This window comes from Vanellus vanellus, assembly GCF_965231255.1.
Source record: "Vanellus vanellus genome assembly, chromosome: 9".
In the NCBI taxonomy this organism is placed as follows: domain Eukaryota; kingdom Metazoa; phylum Chordata; class Aves; order Charadriiformes; family Charadriidae; genus Vanellus; species Vanellus vanellus.
This window is the reverse complement of record NC_138914.1, coordinates 21358612-21380867: the sequence shown is the minus strand read 5'-3', so window position 1 is coordinate 21380867 and position 22256 is coordinate 21358612. Positions and strand designations below refer to the sequence as shown.

General features: G+C 35.4%; 2 protein-coding genes across 3 annotated transcripts in view; one reads left to right on the top strand and one right to left on the bottom strand.

The window, feature by feature from the left end:
• CENPP (centromere protein P) overlaps positions 1–22256 on the bottom strand; it is a gene marked incomplete at its 5' end in the record, with an annotated part of 147597 nt that overhangs the window by 35584 nt on the left and 89757 nt on the right. The gene's annotated exons all lie outside the window — the stretch shown is intronic.
• ECM2 (extracellular matrix protein 2) lies at positions 404–21061 on the top strand. Its single transcript, XM_082487991.1, has 10 exons — positions 404–447; positions 4202–4516; positions 8971–9159; positions 10493–10972; positions 11296–11411; positions 13556–13691; positions 14849–15006; positions 16304–16443; positions 17567–17893; positions 18552–21061. Exons 2-10 carry the CDS (start codon positions 4225–4227, stop codon positions 18757–18759), a joined length of 2046 nt encoding a protein of 681 aa, XP_082344117.1. The 5' UTR covers positions 404–447; positions 4202–4224; the 3' UTR covers positions 18760–21061.

Here is a 22256-nt window from a genome sequence, read left to right as displayed (position 1 = left end):
TACATTAAAATCATGCCACCTGGAAACTAAATTTTTAAATACATAAACCAGAACCAGAATAAAAGACACATTTTTCGTGTCTTTAGAAAACACTCCATTTTCCTGTTCCTTATGCAACCAACTGTAGGTACCGAAAGAGAATTTCCAGCTGTGCCCTGTCAGCCTACGGACCGAACATATTGTGCTGCTTTTCATTTTCCTTAAGTGAGCTTTTTAGTTCTCCAAGTAACAGTATTAGCCGATTCTCTGCACACAGAACAGAACAGAACAGCGCTTTGTCCCCAGGGAAAGCAGCTATTTCAGACTTAGCAAAGGAATCATCTAACATGTTTCAACAATCCCTACTGTTTCTCTGTTTGTTTTAAAGATATCACTGTGATTTTGTTTCATTTGCAACCGGAGACTAAATGACACCAAGCAGAATCTGCTGTTAGGTTAGATTACAAGGTAAAATGTTTTAAATTTTAAATTACTACTTAAAGCATGGTGTTGAATGGCTTAAACGACATGTTAACTTTGCAAATATGTATGAAATAATAGTAGCTATATTTAGCAATACTGAACATAAATGCTTTTCTAGATAAAGTATGCAATACCAGTTGATCTGCTTTTTGTTTGGTATGAATGTTTGCCATGCACTTTAAGCTTAAACTAACTGAAAGCGCAATTAGTTTTGCTGGTATGGCTAAATGTAACTCATTTCTATGCGATATATTTAAAGAAGAGTATGTGAAAAATCTCAGTAAATCACTTTAACCCCTGTGTATCATGAGAAGTAACCTTGCCATCTTAGAAACATGTTTGAATTTAAGACTGAATAGATAAACATAGGTTATTTACTAAGTTCTGATACACTGGTATTTTGAAAGGGTCACTACTTTAAAAATTAACTATTTCTATTAACATAATAGCAAAATGACAGATACAGAATTTACTGAAGATAAACATTTTGAAAGCTACAAACTACTGAACACATTTCATGATAAAAGTAAAGGTAATAAAGGAATAAAGGTTCTTACACATATGAAGCATGATCTAAACATTTAGGGGTAAAATTAAAAAAGGTATAGCAATGCAGCCATGTTGACAGTATCTGGCAACATAAAGATATAATAATTTCATTATATTAGCCATCTATAATTTTATTTTGATATGTAATAATTTATTACAAAAGTCGTAGAAGTTGAACAGGTTGAATTTTCCCCAAATTAAAAGTTGGCTGGCACTATACCAAATATAACTTCCTGATAGATACTCTGAGGATTACAGTCACGGGCAGTAAAGGCCCAATGCATTTAAGGCCTTTTTCTTGTATGACATTCACAATTTGGGCCTTAAAATGTGAGACAGCACTTATTAAATAAGCCAGGGAAAGAAACTTCGAAACGTAGCTCAGTATTTTGCATGTAAGGAACAGCATTTGATTGAAAGTAGCAGTACTAATCGTTCAGTACTAAAGAGTTAACTTGGTGTGAAAATATAGCATATGAACAGGATTAGTTTATAAAGACATGTTTTTGGAGGGGTTGTTTTCTGTTGGTTGGGTTTTTTTTAATTTTCTATTTTATGAAAACAAGTTTCCCTTTAAATAATTGGTTTTACTGTAGAGTTTTACTCTGTATTGAAGTTAATAGCTAAACTCTGAGACTTCTTTTGTACGGTAAATGTAATGTAATTCACCCTATATTATTCCTGACTTTTAAGAATACATCCATAGAGAATGGAAAAGTATTTCAGTCATGCCATTATATGCCTCTGGTCACAGGAAGAAAGGGTTAAACGTTCAAAAAGCAAAAACGTAATGTAGCACTATTGTAACTACATAGATACGGCGTTATTATAAAGTATACTATAAAAATGTGACCATAATTAAGATGTCAGTAACTTAACAGAATGAATACACATGTTCAAGACTTTTCTTTGTATATTCAGTTTTCCCTCAGGGCTCTTTGTGTGTTTCATTCAAACTTGCGGAACAGAAGTTTACTGTGTAATTTTATAGCCAGTCATTACCATGCAAGAAAGTTAGAAACCAAAAACATTAGGTCATTTGTCCTGCAAGCTGAGGTACTAAGAAACAAGCACTTTCTGAAAAAGGACAGACATCAAGAAGGCACAGAACAAGCTTCTGCGTCTATTTGATATGTTAACTAACAGTAATTTCTGTAAATAAAAGGCCAGTATAAAGTCTATACAGCATTTTGGAATAACTGATGTCGAATGGGTAGAAAGCAGTAAACTGAAGTCTGGATTAATTTCAGAACCCTGCAATTACATGAGACCTTATGTGGATTTGTCTAATATGCATCTCAAATTCCCTTTATATGGGAATAAAATACTAGCTTAGCCTAACAAAATCCTGCAAATTAATACATATATTTGCTATAATACTTTAAAATTAAAATAGTTGAACATAAACCCTACAATATTAGAAATAAGTAAAAGCACACTGTTTCAAACTTATTCACATTTAAAAGATACTATGAAAATTATGCCGTGGAAAGCATGGAAAACATACAATCAATCACCTTACGTTAAAGAAAAGTTAGGCAACAGGTATCAAAAACTTGACCTATTATATAAATCAGACAATACCAAGATGCAAAAACTTTTAAAAAACATCTGATTCAGGCAAAAACACAGTTTAGATTGCTGAAATAATAGTATCCTGTATTCATACAATATAAGTAACTATAATAAATCTAACTGCAAAGTGAAAGACTGCACATAAAGCCAGACTGATGAACATTAAGAAAAAGCCTTTTTAATGCCTTCAAGACTTCCTTAGAAATAAAACATGGCTATAGTCTAAGCTTTGTCTTGGTCACAAAGACTACGTGCTCTAAGTCTCAAGTTCTTCTCTAATTCTGAACATCACAAGAACACTAGTGTCTTCAGACTCTATCATCTCAGTTAAAATAGGCCACAGGACATGAGCACTTCCTTTTTGAAAGAATTATGCTGACAGAGCTATGACAAATCATTAAGAACTTTGGACATGCATAGACTTATTTTCACACTGATACAGCCATTGCTGGATACGCTTTCTATGCATACTCCTGAATCTTGACTGCTCTGTTTTGGAATGCCACCTATTGGTGACAGTAAACGTAATCTTTCTGTCAGAAACATAAGGCGGCTCAAGATATACAGTCATTTTGAATTTCTTAGAAAGTGCAGAACACAACTCATTATAGATCAATCTTTTTAGACTACCTACACTTAATGAAAACTTCCACTAGATAAAGCAGGTGTGGGATGTTACAAATAGTGCTATTGTGATCAAACTACCAAAAGGTCTCCTCTACTGCAGAACCCAAAAGATTCTGTTAAAGAAGAGGATGGTGAGAAATGAAAGCAAAAGTAACATCTCTTTTCATCTATGGTTAAAAATAAGTTGCACGGAAATGACAAAGCAAAAGCACTTGGGGCAGAATATCAGAAATTAGTTGGGCATTTTTCTGTTACTTTGCCATTCCCATGTTCAGAAGTTACAATAACCTGAAAGAAATATTAGCAATCAAAAAGGTGCCGAAACACTTTACAGCTCCCAGGAACACCCTTGCTGGAAGCAGTAACAATTACAAAGCTACGTATGCCTGATGGCACTGTAAATCTAAACTACCTTTTTAGAATCATAGAATCACAGAATTGCTGAGGTTGGAAGGGACCTTTAAGATCATCAAGTCCAACCATTAATCGAACCTGACAAAACCACTTCTAAACTATTTCCCCAAGTACCAAGTATTTTAAATGCAACCCCAAATAGAAAGCTAGCACCTCTTTAGATGCATGACTAGTTTTGATTGAAAAAGGTACTTCTAAATACAGTTTGACCTATTCAGCAGCCAGCTGATGAGTTGGACTCGATTGGATGTTTGACTCGATTGACAGCTGGACCCAATGATCTTAAAGGCCTTTTCCAACCTAAATAATTCCGTGTGATTCCATGATTCTGATAAAATAAAATATTCTTCTATCCAGCAGTGTACTTGAATTTGACTATTGTCCTTAAGGGCAGAGAACTACAAAAATAAAATTGCTTGCTTGAGCTCCCATAGGGCAGTTTCTTCCCAAGAGGAAGCTTGGTTGTATTGATCTACCGTGTATTGGTCCACCTGCTTTGAAAAACGCACAATATGACTGACCTAATCCTAAAAGCTCTTTAGGTATCTAATTTTCCTGTTTTTTCCTATTCTAGGATACTTTGAGACACCCAAAGACATGCAGGCTACATCGTTAGTCTGTTATTTCCTGCTTGTGTCTCTGTGCCTTGATTTTTCTCAAAATGAAACTAGTGCACTTCTCAGGAGGCAAAGGAGAAGAATGCGCTCCAGAGGATTGAGAAGCTCCTCAGCAGGGCACAGGTCCCCAAGGCAGCCAAGGATGAAGCTTCCAGCTCCTGTTGCTGGAGTACCCAGCATACCTCTTATTAACATTGATGACGGTGTTATGGGAGTGTTTGACTCTCTCGTAGGTTTGGGTGGACATGAATCTAGTTACAGTGTCTTACCAGGTAAGAATAAAGCCCCTCTCCTACTTAGCGTGGGCCCATTTTCTCTTGATTTCGAATGAAGCACATAAACTCACCAAAGCTTTATTTTAGCTCTATTTGCAACAGATACTGAAATCCCAATTACCTTTTTGATAACCTATCTCTGTTGCCTCTTATAATAACTTTCTGGTTAGCGTACGCGGCTTTTTAATTGCCTATGCTTAAGCCTTACAGAGAATCTTGCTTTGCCATGTAACAGTAATATTGTCTGCATTTTTATTTCATTATATCTAATAAAAATTTTGTTGGGCCATTTTTGTAACTTCAAACAATGTAGCAAGTTTGAAGGCCATTTTAAAGAATTTCTTGCTCAATATATCTCTTAGGTCACTGAGGCCCTAACACCAGTAACACCAGCAGTGTTACTTAAAATGGATTTACGCTCTTATTTTTTCTTATATTTTTGAAAAGCAACATTCTTACTATGTGTACATGCAATATTTTGGGAATAATTCTTTATTTTGTAAATAAATCAATATCACACAGTAGTAGTTGCAATATGAAACTTAGATTACAAAGAGGACCCTTAAGATGGAAACCTAAACTAACAAAGAAAAAACACACATTCAACACAAGATCATTCTATTCTCCACCTATGTCGAGAACCTGGGTTTATTTAAAAGAAGTTCAATAGTATGTTTTATATAAAACTTGCCTTTTTCATGATCTAGAGGTTTTCATGTTGCTATACTAATATGTACTTTATGTTTTTTGATGGAGATGTAGGGAAGAGCATTTGATGTCTTAAGAAACAAACCAACAAACAAGCACAATTTCATTGATCTTTACAGAAACCTGCCTAGGTAATCATAACAGGCCTCTCGACGGTCTCCACAAAGAATGCAAGACAAGTGAGGGACTGAGAACTGATAGCTGTTAAGTGTCTCTTTGGCCCTTAGTGCAGCAAAGGAAGAGAACTCTTGGCTTTAGGATGTTTGTGATTTTATGTTTGATGTCACAAATGGGAAATTGCAACTCACAAAACAGGAAATAAAGACCCACAAGAGTCTAAAAATCAGACGTCCATTCTGAAGATAAGAACTTCTGAATACTACTGTCAGTATTTTTCAATTTTGAAACCCCAGTTATTAACCAATCGAAAATTGGTTATTACTGGAAAAGATGTTATAACACTTCATTTCTTTTCATAGAAAGAGGTTCAAAGGTTGAAGAAAAGACACTGGGATGTTGTGAGTAACTAAAACAGGGTTGTGTCTGCTCTATAGCTGATAAGTATAAAGACATAGATACTTCCATTCCAGCACCAAGAGATCATACACTGAGTAAAATCATCATATGCAATTTTATGAAAAAAAAAAAAAAAAAAAAGCGCACCCTGATTTCTACTGTTCTACATAAAATGATAACCTATTTTTACAAGCAAAAAGTTAAGCCTTTTAATGTGTCACACAAGAGACATGACCAGAAGGTTAACAGGTCTCAACTTTAATGGCAAAACAGTTTTTAGTCAGTTTCTTAACAATTACTATTCTTTGTGACTCCTTATTTTCAGAAAGGCTGAACCATGTCAAATGAAGTATTTTTAAGTATGGGGTTTTAATAGGAAAACTAGCAAAACTCTTGACTTCAGCATTCCTAGTGTGTACTACGACATTACTGTTATAATACATACTACTCATGTCAACCTATTCATTTAAAAATATTTTTAAAATTAAACAGAGGAAAATACCACATAAATAGCATACACAATGTAAGATATTCCAGTCTGTCTGTCAGGAATCATCAGTCATGCTGAAATAATGCATAGTTCTTCCCCCCTCCCCACCCCATTTGTTTCTTTCTATCTGGACTTGCATCCAAAAGCTGAGCTAAAACCACTGAACTCATTTTATTTGGAACTCCACGCTGAATTTACACCATATTTCCAAAGGTTAAAAGTCCTGTGCTCATCTGCCAAAGACTTCAACCACAAGGTATTTTTCAGTCTAGCTTTTAAAGTTCAAAATTTTTTCAAGTTAATGTCAGATTTGGAAAAAACAGAGCCTATTAAATAATAGAACACTATTATTAATCATGCTTCAGAACAGAAGAAAATGCAATCCAAAACTTAATTTTCATTCTCCTAGCTACTTATTTTGCTATTAGCTTCAAAACAATTCAGAGATATCATATGCAAGATGAAAATTAACAGTTTAAATAGTGTTTTAACAGTAACCAGACATATCTCCTCCCTCCATATAAAAATCGCGCGAACCACTTAAATTAAATCAAACAGTTCATCACTACACAAGAGAATTTGCAGTCTCTTGTCCTTTATAGACTACATTCTACCCATGAAACAGTGCAGAATAGGATGTACACTGTTGCACTATTTCTAATATCTCTTCAACCTCACTTCTCACTGCCTGAACCATCATACTGAAGTCATTCAGTAGATAGGAAGTTCAAGGAGCATCGCAACACAGCATTTACTCTGCCTCGTAGGGGTTACGTGAATACAGAGTGCCAAATAGCAGTTCTGCAGCACAATAAAAGGGTACCTCACCTCTTTGCCTTTGAGCGCACATACTTTTCCTGTCTTTTTAACTAACTGGTGCACACAGAAAACAAGATAATTTGTCAAAGAATTCTGCAGAGGCCAAGGCCCGATAACCCATATCTTTACACTTATTCAAACAAGATTTGTGCTAACTTCAGATACAGTCTAGTAGCTAAGACAAAATAAAGAATTTAAGGAAGAACAGAAGAATTTCCATCTCAAGCCAGCTATGTTCCTCTGGAACAGCTGACACGTTTTATTGTTTAACATGAGAAAGTGTAGTGTTCTTTCTGTGTTTCCTTTGGAGATTATTTAAAAGAAATATTGTGGCTTCCTGGCAAGCACATAAAAACCAGAAGTCAGGATCTAGCAAACAGCTGGATTACAGATACCTGGGTAGAATGACAAGGAATTTACAGCCAACTAACATTTGGCCTGGGCTAACTCATCTCCTCCTTCAGTTAACATGGCTTGAGTCGACTGGAGCACAACTTTATGCAGCTGAAATTACGCATACATATCCTGGATCTTTGAAAAAACAAGATGCAACTGTTGAAAAAGTTGATTTCTCCCCCTTTCCATCCCGAGAGTAACTTGAATCAAAGGAATAATTTTTAAAATAAAATATAAGGAATACAGAGGAGCATCCAAACAGGATGATTCTGATAATTTTTATGCTAGAAATCAGGTTCATATCCCATGGCCTTTATGTAGAAAGAAAGGAATCCCTTTGTTATGAAGCTGAGAGTAGGGCTGCCTTGAAGGACTTTGCAAAATGCCTGATTTTGAGTCAAATATTCATTCCAGGGCCACTGCAGAGCAAAATGTCTTGTCAGAATATTTGCAAACTATCCTGAATACTTTTCCCTTTAAGAGTGAACAAGCAAGCATGGACCAGGGCAGAGTGTGGGAAAATAAATCCTGCAAACAATCCTTCCAAAGACAATTTGTCTATTGCAAAGTCTCTTGCATATAAATTCAGTTAGGTTGACCTAACTGACTGTCCACTGCATTAGACAATCTTCATCTGACGGAGGAAGTCAAACCAAATAGGAAAAGAAGTAAATTTTTATTTATACGCAGGAAAGTACAAGGAAACCTTGAAATGGGATTTCAGTTTGAAACGAACACTTCAGCAATGCGCTCTTATATTAATTAGAAAGAGGAAAAGGAAGATGTGTAGGGAGTACAGATTCTCACCAGGTTCAGAGGTATGCTCAAAACCAGGAAAACAGGATGAAGACTCTCAACCTTGGCTTTCTTTCTCTCAAAAGACCAACATAAAAAGTGTGATGCTAAAGTGCAATGTTTATCCTGGAGACTGGATGAGAACTGCCCCGGGAAACTTTTGCTGAAGTAGACCCCTTCACTGGAAGGGGAGAGAGACATGGAATAGTTTCCTTCCCAAGTCTTCATGCTCTCCAAACAATTTCCCTCCTGAATATCTGAGCATATCTTACAAAATTAATTATTTCTACATTTTTTTCTGAAAACTTAGACTGGTACCCTAAGGAAATCTCAATTTTTTTGTAGATTCATGTCCAGAACCTTTGGAGACGAAGTATTTATTAGTACAAGTTGTTCAAGCTTGCTACTTTCCTAGCAAAGAGTTTTTTTCAGATAAAGCAAGTTACAGGGAAAAGGTGTTTGTCACCTTACCAGTCATTACAGAATGGACATTACTTCCATTAAGCCTATGAACAGTCACTAATGAAGTGAATATTGTCACTACTAATAAGCTGAAGAAAATAAACCTATGAAAAACAAGGAATAATGATAAGATACTTGGCATAGGGTCTATTTTAAGTATTTTCCAAAATGAGAACAGTGCTTCTTTCCAAAATTTTAAATAAACATTGTTGGTTTTATTTCAGTTTAAGCTATTTAACTCCAATTTTCTTTTTTCTTTTCTTAGGAAAGAAGGGGCACTGCACAGCTAATGGGATGATTATGTATGATAAAGCCGTCTGGTCTCCCAAGCCCTGTATTACCTGCCTCTGTTCAAAAGGAGAAGTGATATGTGATACAACCATGTGCCACCCTCTGAAGTGTCCCAAAACTGTTATACCTGCAGGAGAATGCTGCCCAGTTTGTTCTGATACTGGTACAGTACACCATATTTTTATTATTTTAAAACTAACTCATGCAAAACCTAACATAAATGCTGCATTTAAGGATATCAAAGATTACAAGGTGCACATTATCCTTTCATAGAGCAAACAAGTCCTGAATTACATGATAAGAGCAGGTCTTCATAACTTCTACTCAAGTTGACTTCAGTTTCTTAGAGTACACTGGCTGTTAGATGAGTTTGATATAATATTTAAAGAAAAGAAGAAGTATGCAGCAGTAGAGATAATTATATTTCTTTTTTTATTTTCCCCTTTCTGCTTCTTCCCTCCTACCTTTACAAAATTTTGGTAAATGTATGAAGAACGAACATGTTCCGTTTTATATCCCACTTCCATTTACAAAGGATCAATAAATAACTACATGCCATTATTAATGTATTAGACATACATAATAAACACAATACAGTTTATAGAATGGTAAATCTTTGTTAGGAATGTAAAAATATGATTTGATATAAATCAAGAGAAGAAAGTCAACTCACAAGGGGAAAAACAGAACTACAATCTTGCTTGTTCTTCACAAAAATTTAAAGATAATCAGTATCTTTAAAAAGAAAAGGAATGAAGGAGATCAAGATGAAATGCGATTTCCTTCCTCCACTCTGAATACCTTAAGTCTGCAAAGTACTGAATTTAACCTCCTCTTACCATAAAAATATTATTTTGCCTCGTGTGTGCATGTGTGACACAGAAACGCACTGAGTAGAGACATGATAGAAATTAATTGTGGAACTAGAAGTCATGTTGATTGAAACAAACTCTTTTTATTTGAATTGCCTGTTATGCGAGTAAAAACTGCACTTTGGTAATGGAGTTAATACATTTCCCTGGTGAGCTCCCCACCTGCAGCGATCTCTATGCCTGGCAGTCCCTTGTAAAGGAGAACAACTCCTAACCGTTGTGAATTTTATTCAAATTACCTTCCTCCCCCTCCCAGACACATTCCTTTTCCTCTTTAGACACATCCATCAACAAAAAACCTAATTAATATATTAGTTCAAAAAGGAAGATAATGAAGGCTATATTAATCTTTTCCCTTTTTTTTCTGGAGTTGCAATGAATCATACCTTTCCACAAACTGTTCTGTATGGTTAGCTTAATCATTTCTCAGTCAAAGTGTATCTCTTCTGTCAAGCAGCAATATAAGACCATATTTTACTTCTTTCAAATCATATTCTAAGGGCAATACTATTCTTCTATAGTTACCATATTTTTAGTATAGGAGGGGAACAATGTTTACTAAAACTTTAGTTTCATACCCTCTTATCAGACAATTTTTTCTTTGTTCTCATTGTCTCTGTTTAGCCTCCTCTTTGGATTCAAGTATTATTTCACTGGATGACATAAGTGAGTTTTCTGGTGATTCTCCAGAACCCAATGACCTTGACAACGTCAACATACTGTTAGCACCTACTCAAACTGAAAAAGATGAGCTGCTTAGAACAGAAGTGGTGGAGTTTAAAGAGAAAGAGGGTCGTAAAAGGGGTGAAAAGAAAAGAAAACGGAAAGGTAAAAAGAATCGACAGAAGCATAGAGCCTATCACAGAGAAAAGAAGCCTATCACAAGAAAAGGAGCTGCAGATGAAGAAACACAATACGAAAGTGATGAAGATGATGCTACTTTCAGAATGCCATCTCATTTCCCAGTTCCTGCTCCACCCATAGAAGCTCCTCCTTTGCCCTCTGGATGTTCCACCTCAGACACCACAGTAAGCTGTATTAATGCCAAACTTACACAAATACCACCAATCTCAGATCCAGATCTAACAAGCCTAGACCTCACAGGTAAATAACAGGTCTACTTTGCACAATTTTTCACATGAAGTAATATTAGCCATTCTCAAAGGCAGTCAACAGTAGCATTAACACTTTGTTGTTCCTTATTATAGAAATGTACTAGAATGAATTTTACAGCTAAGCCTCTGAAACAATAAAGTAAAAACATTAGATTTGCTTACTAGTGCTACATACTAATATGAATATATCTACATGCAATTATTGTACATAATACAACCATTTTCATAATATATTTTTCATGTACAATACTACACAACTCAGATGCATGCTGTAATTCATAACTCAAACCATTTTCTTGAATGCTGTCCTAGGAAATAGCATCACTGCTATCTCAGATGAAGCGTTCAACGGGATACCTAATTTGGAATGGATTGATCTGAGTAAAAATAATATTACCTCTCCTGCCATAGGTCCACAAGCATTCAAAGTAAGAAAGCTTAACTTTTGTACTATCCTATGTCTAATTATTGCTTAAAGGAAAGTTTTTTCTGCTTTTCCGTCTATGGATCTAAACCACTTTGCGCCTAGTATGAGTAACCATTCTGTAATTGCAACACAGTTAAACCTGTCTATTTCAAGAAATCTCGTCATAATCAGGAATATCTAGAGATTTTTGAATGACATTCACCAAGTATTAAATGTTAAAAAATAAGAGAGACAATTTTCTGATATTTTATCAGTTGCAGTTGACAGATTTCAGAATCGAAGGGTTCATATTCCATTAAGAACACCTGGGATACTCAGGCTCAACATTTGTAAATTTATGTATCATCTTTCTCACTGCATTAGCTCTGGAAAGCTTATGCTCTTGGATTCCCAAAAAGCTCTGCTACTGCCAGGTCTTGCTATAAAAATCCGCTCAAAAGAGTTTAGTGTCATTGTATTCTTAGATAAAATTAACCTAAACACAGTTTTGTGGCTTCAAATTTTTTCATTTGTGAACAATATTATGATCTGTAACGTAATCAAATAGCATATACTAAATACAATAGCAGATCACAATCAGCTGTATGCTTATTGTTGACTATCTTTAATGAGAAATTTTCAAGCATAGCTGCTTACTAAAAGAACAGCTTTCTCATAAAATAGTCCAAAAATATTTCTATATTCAGCCTTTTTCTTGCCAGGGGAATTCACACGGTAACAGGAGATTCAAGTGCACCTCCATACCCCTCACTTGAAGACAGAATCATAGAATGGTTTAGGTTGGAAAGGACCTTGAAGATCATTGAGTTCCAACCCCCCTGCTATAGGCAGGGACACCTCCCACCAGACCAGGTTGCCCAAGGCCACATCCAGCCTGGCCTTGAACACCTCCAGGGATGGGACCTCAACAACCTCTCTGGGCAACCTGTTCCAATGCCTTACCACCCTCAAAGGGAAAAATTTCTTCATAATGTTTAATCTAAACCTGCCCTCTTCCAGTTTAAAGCCATTCCTCCTCGTCCTATCACTACATGCCCTAGTAAAAAGTCCTTCCCCAGCTCTCCCGGAGGCCCCCGTTAGGTACTGGAAGGCCATAACAAGATCTCTCTGGAGCCTTCTCTTTTCCAGGCTCAACAGTTCCAATAGTCACATAATAATTTCTCATGCAAGCAATTACGTAAAGGTAGTAATTCAAGTGTGGAGGTAAGGCATCAAGGCCTTGCTTTTTCAGGAAAGATGCATACAAAAAGCATACGAACACCAAATCAAATCATCAGTCTGTTTTTAGTTTTGTTTCCTGCCATATGCTATCAGTCTTTTTGTAGGACTCTCTGTATACCAGCTCCCTCCCTATAACATGAAGAGCTTTGGCTAATTTCAAAGGATTTCAGTTCCTTCTATGAAATCAAAGTGGATGGAAAAGACAGATGAGGAAGGTGTCTCAATCAGGAAATAAATTTTAGCGAGGCTTACAGCATACCAGGCAGTTAAGACAAAGCTGGAGGGAAGCAGGCTTCAGTGGATCCACTGCTAAAATAAATCCACCTTTTTTAAGAAATGATCACTACTGCACTATTACTGATGTGCATTTATCAAAATTAAACTATGGTAATTTTTCATACCAATTTTTAAAGCTGTTTGAAGTCATAAAAATCCTAGGTCACTGAAAAAGTTGCTGTCATGCTCGAGTAAAGTAAATTTGCTGCAGAAAACCATCAACTTGCTCACAAGTGAAGAGTATAAATGCATAATCTATAAATGTATGTAAGTTGAACTCCTAAATACTGCAATAGTGTAGTAAGGTAATACCTACATGAGTCAAAAGACAGTAGCAGTAATACAAATAGTTATGATTGGATAACTGCAGGATGGCTATATGGAAAGTTGATGTGCTCAAGCAAGCTCTTCTGATTACATGACATTAACGAGCACCTTTGTTAATATTGAGTGGAAAGAAAGCAATTAATTAGACTGATAGGAGAAAAAAGTTTTTTTATTTAAAACACTAGATACTAGTGCACTGCTGCTGAAGAACTTCAAAACGCGCATGTTTAAAAAAACGTTAACTATGATTACACTATATGTATTAACCATATATTTTACACCTTGACAATCTAAGTTCTATTCTTCATCCCCACAATTAAGATCCTGAAAAAGCTAAAACGTCTGTATTTGGATGGAAATATGCTGGTACATATTCCCTCTGAATTGCCATCAACTTTGGAAGAGATAAAAATAAATGACAACCACCTCCATGCCATTGATGAAGATGGCTTACAAGGTAATATCGATCATATGAAAAGATTAAAATAAATTTGAAAAGCAGAATGTTTAGTCAAATGTATCTGGTTTGATATAACCAGAAAAAAAATTTCCTAGCTTTAAATTGCCATGTTTCAAAAGGCCACAAAAGCTGAAGGATTTGCATGACTTAGTTTTTTAAAATTACATTTTTCCTTCTTATGCAACTGCTACTCTCCCAAAGAAACTTATATTTAAGGTTACTAAGTACAGATGGATTTGAAGTATGTTGAAGCTACCTACTCTCCTGACGCATAACCTAATTGCTTTATGTGTGGTTAAACTATATTATTTTTTAAATTGCATGAAAGGTGGGAAGATACAAAAAAAAAAAAAAGGTACCTTCCACGTCATCATTTAACTGACTTTTTTCTCCCTATCGTGCCCAAAGGGTCCCCATTGAAACTGGATCAGCTTAGTGATACAGCTCACTATGGAGCAATACAAATACTTGAGCTAAGACAAAGAAAACTTAGGCCAATGGCTGCAAAAGCCTTTTAGTTTAAAATTATCAAACCACATTGTTTGGAGGAGCTAGACAAAGCTTCTGTAAAAAAAGGTTATTTAGATTATTTATGAACTTATTGTTATGAAATAGTATTTCCTGCTTACATACATTGATCAATGTTGGTTTCTACTGTGACCTGCATTTGGACGGCTGAGGAAAAGGAACAGTATAATCCGTGAAGGGTTCTCAACACAGTACGACAAGTGGTTGAGAGGAGAACCGCAGGGAGGGGAAGATAGGAACCCAAAGAAAAAGTAACATACCCATGGAGATCCTTGGGCAACCGCACAAGCGTCAGCGCCCAGAGTATTCCAAACACCATCTGCACACAACCATGAAGCAACCAGGCCTAAAGAGTAGCAAGCACTGTCTTAACAGCTGCCTTCTTTTCCTTTCTAAGTGGGAGAGAAAGCTATAAATAAAGCTCTAGTCAATCTCTAAAGTTCTACAAACTAATAAACAATTTAATTCTATGATTATGAGATAATAAATGAAAATCCTTTCGCTACATTTCTTCATTGCTGCGAACTGATCTGAGTAATGTTTTAAGATGTTAAAATGCATGTTTAAAATTTAACCAAGATGGGACATGGCATTAACTAACAGAAATTCCAACTTTTTCTCCCCAGATTTAAAGAACTTGGTCACCCTGGAATTAGAAGGAAATAAACTTAGTGAAGCAAATGTCAGTCCTTTGGCCTTTTATCCTTTGAAAAGTCTCTCTTATTTGCGACTGGGACGAAATAAATTCAGAATTATCCCACAAGGTCTTCCCGCCACTCTTGAGGTAAAACAAAACAAAAACAACCAAAAAAACCTAAACCAAGAAAGTTTCATTTTCCCAGACATTTTCTTCTCCCCCCCCCCCGCCTCACTATCAGAAGATAAAGATAAATGTAAGTTTTATACATTTGTTTCTAGGTATACTAATAATTTTTATTCCCAAACCATTATTTCTATTGTTTGTTTGTTTGGTGTTTTTTTAGGGATGCTATGTGGAAGGTATTTTCTTCTTCCTTTTCAATCTGTCTAGTTTCATTCCCTGCTTACCTCAGTCTTTACTTCAATGATACCTCTTGCTAGCAATTACTTTCACTGTGTCTCTTGATTTTATCTTTCCTTTTGCTCTTTCTCATTTCAGTGTCCTCCTGTTTATTTCCTTTTATCCTTGGGATCTTCCATAGTCTGAAATGCGAGGAGGAACAATATAATTTCTATAACATTAGGTGGTTCTGCAGCTACTGCCTGCAACTTTACTTCAGCCTAACGTTCTCCACTACCCATTCACTCATACGTTATATTTTTCTTTTTTTTTTTCACTTCATCTCTCCTTGATGAAACTGTGAACACCTGGCAAGTTTTTCCACACTTCATATGCTTTGGGAACATTTAATTTTAAATCAACACCTAATAAATTTACAAGCCATGATTTTCAGGCTACGAATTTGCTTTTCTCTTTTCCCAAAGCCGCCTTCTACAAGCCCTAAATTCTATTTCGGGTTCTACACATATTTTAGTTATTGCTCCATTTTTATTTCACATTGTATTTATCCTAAATTACTTGCCATTATCAGGAACTTAATCCGTGTAAAACACAGTTTTGATACATCGCAAACTCACCATAAAGTTTTTTAAAACATTAACAGTTTATGTTCCTACAAATTTGAAAGTTCCAAAGCTCACAGGTGCCCAGCACAAATATGAAGAAAGCAGAACTCTTAGTATTTTTCTCACTAATAGCTTTCCAAGACAAAAAAAAAATTAACAACTTCTAGTCAATCTCATCACTCTCACATTATATACTCTTACACTGTACAGCTTCAGGCAAGACAAAAGATACAACTGTTTTTCTATTTGATCTTTCAAAGCAATCTGTATTCTCACAAATATAAAAACAAAACAATTGCTTTGAAAAACCGTGTTTCTGAAAGTCACAAACTGACTCTGACTCAGAGTATTATTTCTTTATCCAGAACTTAACAGATATATCAGGTAATATAGAGGAGAGGTAATAGATACATTTTGCAATGGGAAAGAACAACATATATTGCTTTCACAAATTTTCTTTTCAAATGCACTTACAGGAGTTATACCTTGAAAATAATCAAATTGAAGAAGTGTCAGAAATTTGCTTTAACCATACAAGGAACATAAATGTCATTGTGCTAAAGCATAACAAATTAGAAGAGCACAGAATAGCCCCTTTGGCTTGGATAAACCAAGAGTAAGTACAAATCATTTAAAGTATTATTTGTCTGTTATTAGTGAGTCAGATAATGAAATAAATATTTGCACTTCATTACTTTTAACTTGGCATTTTAGTTATATTTGTATTTGCTTGTTTTCCTTAGCTGATTTATCTTAATTTCCTTTGCTTAAATTGTATAATCTAGGAAGTATTCAGAGTTGGCTTTAAAACAAGAAGATCTTATATGTCAGATCTGTACCATATTAACATAAAAGTCTAAATATTATTTCTGACCATTCAATAAAAAAAAGAACATTAATTATCAATAATAATACAATTATATGATAATTTGGTATTAATATATCATTATCTCACAGGTAATTTAACAATAATGGAATATTATCCTAGACTTATTTCCCATTGGATTAAAAATTATAGAAGTAAATAAGATGCAGCCACACTGTGTCAGAGAAGAACATAAGCAGAGCAAGCAAAGAGAATGAAAGCAGCAAAAGACAATACTGCTTTTGATTCTTCTGGTGAATGATTTGCTAAGCTAGGAGGGTACCTTGCCATAACTTATCAGCTGCAGCCCTATCAGCTGATTTCTGGATTTGTGAACTGCTTAATTTGAAAAGAACCACTCTGTTACTAACAGCTTCTCTGATGCCTGGAAGTGAAGCACATTGGAATGATTCTAAAGAAGCCATTCACAAAAAAATTCAATTTCAAATGGGTTTCAGAATAAAATTTAAAAATCCATGTCAATGGGATAACCACCGAAGACCCAAGCTTATAATGTGTTTTCCACTATAACTCATTATTGCAATTCAGCAATGCTTATCAATCACAAATTAGTCCCTTGGGTTTCCCCTATTAAACCTCTCTGTACTCATTACTGTAGATTTCTTCCCATCAACAGAATCACTGTGCTTGATTGATAATTAATGACTTCAATTCTTTCTCTTCCCAGAGTAATTATGCATGACCATAATTTTATGTTCCATAAAATACACTCTGTTCCATTAACAGAAACAAATTTCCCTTTGCAATTTAGTTTCCCTGTAATCATGTTAAGCACTATTTTGTACAGAATGTAGCACTGACAGTGCAGTATGCTGTGATGGTTTAATCCCATTTTTTTTCTCCTTCAATGCAGGAACTTGGAATCAATCGATCTCTCTTATAACAAGTTATATCATGTTCCCTCCTATCTGCCAAAATCTTTACTACATCTGATACTTATAGGAAATCAGATTGAAAGAATTCCAGGATACGTCTTTGGTCACATGAAGCCAGGGCTGGAGTATCTCTACCTGTCCTTTAACAAACTTACTGATGATGGAATAGATCCAGTATCATTTTTTGGAGCATATCACTCTCTGAGAGAATTGTTTTTGGATCACAATGAATTAAAGTCTGTACCATTTGGAATTGATGAAATGAGAAAATTACGTTTTCTAAGACTGAACAATAATAAAATAAGGTAATGTCCAAGCTCTTTGTTACACTAATAGCATTAAAATAACTGTCACACGACATGCTAGGTTTTAAGAACTTTTTACTTCTAAGTAAATCTTTTAAAAAAATCTGAAGGAGCTACATCCTGCGTTTTATACTGTCGTATTTCTGCATATGCTAAGAGAAAAGTGAGATTTCACCCTTCCTCATAGCTCTTGAAAATGCTCACAAAGATGCTGAGCACTGCTTGGGCCACATGTCTGCTGGCGCAGCTACAATTTGATAGGCACAGCGAAGTTCCAGCTTTTCTGCTCTTGGACCAGAGCCCAAGCTTTTTAGAAAATCTCTGGAAGGAGTCACCAGTTGTTGCTGATCACCGAAAGTGGCCTTTCCGCAGATTTTGCCCAGCCCCAGTTGTGAATTTAAGTTTTCATTCAGCAACACACAGCAATACCTTGCTCAGGAAAACTAAGTATACAATATTAATGACAAAACCATGCAAGGAGAGAATTTAAAAAATAATTACTTGTAAAACTCCTCAATAAATATATTATTGAGAAAATTTAATGTACTGATTAAATTAACATTTTCAAATCGCTGAATAAAAAACATCTCTAAAATAAATTATAAGGTTATGAGTTATCTTGAATAATTAAAATATAATTCTTCCCACAACATCACAGGACCGTCCCTCCAGAACGCATCTGCAGGACTCATATCAATGATGATGATGCTCATGAGAACAGTGAAGAAGAGGAGAATGAAGAGTCACGCTTGGAACATGTTCATCTTGAAAACAACTATATCAATACAAGACAGCTATCACCACATGCATTTTCATGCATAAGATCCTATTGTAGTGTTGTTCTTAAACCACAGAAGACCAAATAAACACCCAACTTTTGCATTGCAACCCCTATCTCTAGAAACACAGATTTATTTATTTTCTGCTACTAACAAGTCTGCTTATCTCTGATTTAAACCCTTCTTACTACTATAAATAAGATACAGTATATTATATACTGAAGTAAGGTAGTAGTGCATTTCTTAGTATTGTTTCATTATAAAAACAGTAAATGTAAAAATAGAAGCTCAACATTATGTCAAAGTTTTATTTCTATTGACAGAAATTCTACTTAAACACAATTGATCAAACTGTGCCCCCAGATACACCTCCACAAGATCAGATTTTAGAAAAGAATATAACTACACCCTCAGCTTTGTCCTGTCTTATTTGACTAACTGAATTTAAAACATTTTAAATGGTATCATCAGCTTTTAAAGCGATACAAATAAAAGTCCTTCAGCTATGAACATTCTAGCAGTGCAAGAATGAAATTTCTTACAACATACACAGTACTGGATTTTCTACCAAACATTTTGCAGTGATAAATTTTCTTCCAACTGAAATTTCATGGAAGAAATGTTAAATTGTTTCTTTTTGAGAGATGACCCTGAAAACTCATCAGATTCTGTGTTTGAATACAGGGAGCTAGAGGAATGAGCAATTAATTTCTGTATGGATGCCTTTGGGTTTTTTTAAACAAAGTTTATTTGAAAGGTTTTTGGTTTGTTTGGGTTTTTTTTAAACTCAGAGTGGTAGGTCCCATTCATTCGTTTAATAATTAGCTTGTTAGCTTTTTATACTGTGTATACGCATATATATAGGATCAGAATCATGTTGCCCATTTAGGGGACTAATTAGACTTCGTCAAAACTACAAAACATTCAGTTAGTAGTTATTTGAAAGCTTCTAGATAGTCATAAATCATCATTTCAGAGACAATGTTAATAAAGCAGTTTCAGTAATATATTTGATATGAATGTCTGCTTAGGTATACAATAGTAAGGGTTTAAAAGAAATCTGTTTCCCTAGAAAGGGGTTCAGTCTCTTGAAGATCTTTAATGTCAGAGTTCAAGGAAGAGGAGTATTTTTAATATTCTGCTCCAGATTTTAATATTATATTCTTCCTCTAAAGTGGATAAAAATTTGATAAAAAGTTGTTAATATTTTTATTTTAAAGAACAATTTAAATAAAAATTGAAAGTAATTCTAGCAACTTTCATATTTTTTGAATTCTACAGTCCTTTCTTATAAGAGTAGAATGGTGGTAGGAAATTATTACAGATCACTGGCAAGTCATTATTCTTCATGGAATTACTTTCCACCTTCTCCTGGGCTATTCTGTGAGGCATAAAAAAAATACTGTTTTCTTCAGTACTATAAGTATGCTACCTAATAATTTATTCTTCAGAACGGACCCAAGCAACAGATGAAATGGCTTAATACAGAGTTTGACTTTTTTAAAGCCATATAAAAGCTGTAAGCAACTGCACAACCTTCTAAGGACACGTTAACTACAGAAATGTAACTTTACTGCCTTCACTCTGGAAGTGAAGGTTTCACTGTGCATTTCCCACACATCCCAATCTACTGCTAACAGACTTCTCATATAATCAGCATAAGCATACTGTTCACACAATATTTAAGTGAAGGATCTCCAAACATCTTTTTTAGCATATTATAAATAGTATATATGATCAACTCAGTTTTGTTTTCTCTGAAGCTATACAATCACGATAAAAACAAAATCACATTGCTTTATCTCAAAGTTCTTTTACTCAAATAAACTATTACCTGCAAGGCACAATGGTACTTCATCTGTAATGAGTCAAAAGATAATGCATTTCTTGTAAGAAACAACCCTAAGATATGTGGATTTCTGTAAAAAGACTGCTTTGGATATTGTATTTGGTAAAGTATGGTCAGAAGACATATCTTAGTGATCTGCTAAGCTTGGTAAAGAACAGTGAAATCAACAGGATGGGTTTTTACATACAGTGTTCTTGTTTGGGTGATTTGATTTCATTGCTTGTGCACTTTCAACATTTGATTCCTTCCTTCCTTTTCACTTTGGCTAATACTTCAGCTAATATTCCTTTGTCTTCGTCAAACACTGTTAAGTTCCCGTTCTGCTGTTTTGAGAGACTAAAAAACCCTAAATTATTAAAATGAATACTTTTTAGTCTATTGCTAAATAACTTCAGATTTACTTTGCAACACTGCTGAGCAGTGCTTTCAGAAGCTTTACCAGGCATTTTGAATACATGCATTGACCCAAGGAGGGATTGCCAGGTAAACAAGCTGCTGTGTTACACCATTTTATACATTCTTATAATAAACCTAAGCAAAACACCATGTATCGTTGCAATTCTTTTATTATATATAGAACACTTTTATTATCAAAACATTCAGATCGATTTTATAAGACCCACTAGAAAATCCCAACTGTATTTACATGGGATAATCCACTAAAATACAAATGACTATAGGTTTATTGTGACTATTAACATACTTTTTTTTTCTCCAATATGTACTTTTTCACTTTTAAGATATCACCAAAGTGAATTTTATGCAATTAATTTTATGCCTAAGATATTTCACAGAATCACAGAATTATCAGAGTTGGAAGGGACCTCTAGAGATCATCTAGTCCAACTCTCCTGCCAAAGCAGGATTGCCCAGAGCACATTACTCAGGACTGCATCCAGGCGGGCCTTGAAAATCTCCAGGGAAGGGGACTCCACCACCTCCCTGGGCAGCCTGGGCCAGTGCTCTGGCACCCTCACCGTAAAGAAGTGTTTCCATGTATTTGAACGGAACTTCCTGTGTTCTAACTTGTGCCCATTGCCCCTCGTCCTGTCACTGGGAACCACTGAAAAGAGCCTGGCTCCATCCTTCTTCAACCCACCCTTTAGATACTTGTATGCCATAATAAGGTCTCCCCTCAGCCTTCTCTTCTCCAGGCTAAAGAGTCCCAGCTCTCTCAGCCTTTCCTCATAAGGGAGGTGCTCCAAGCCCTTAATCATCTTAGTTGCCCTTCGCTGGACTCGCTCCAGCAGTTCCCTGTCCCTCTTGAACTGGGGAGCCCAAAACTGGACACAGTATTCCAGTTGTGGCCTCACCAGTGCCGAGTAGAGGGGGAGAATGACCTCCCTCGACCTACTGGCCACACTCTTCCCTTTTCCTTCGGCCATTTAATACAACGGGTATCAAGCTTGCCTGAAAGTACACTGTGATACGTTGTTCCTACAAGAGGCACTCAATAACATGAAATGATCTAAAATAATGATGCAAATATGTGCCACAGTAGTGAAACAGAGACTGAAGAAAAAACATTTTGGAACCAGAACACAACAGTAGCAGAGGCAGAAGACCAAGAAGGAGAAAGAAGCCAAGGGATGAAGGGTATGCAACAAACAGATGCTTACTCACTCAAGAAATACACGGGCAATTAAACTTGGATAACATTTCCATATGTCAAATGTAAGCAGTTTAAGTCTGTTAACTCTTCAAAATTACCAACTACATTGGAAGTGAAATGGAC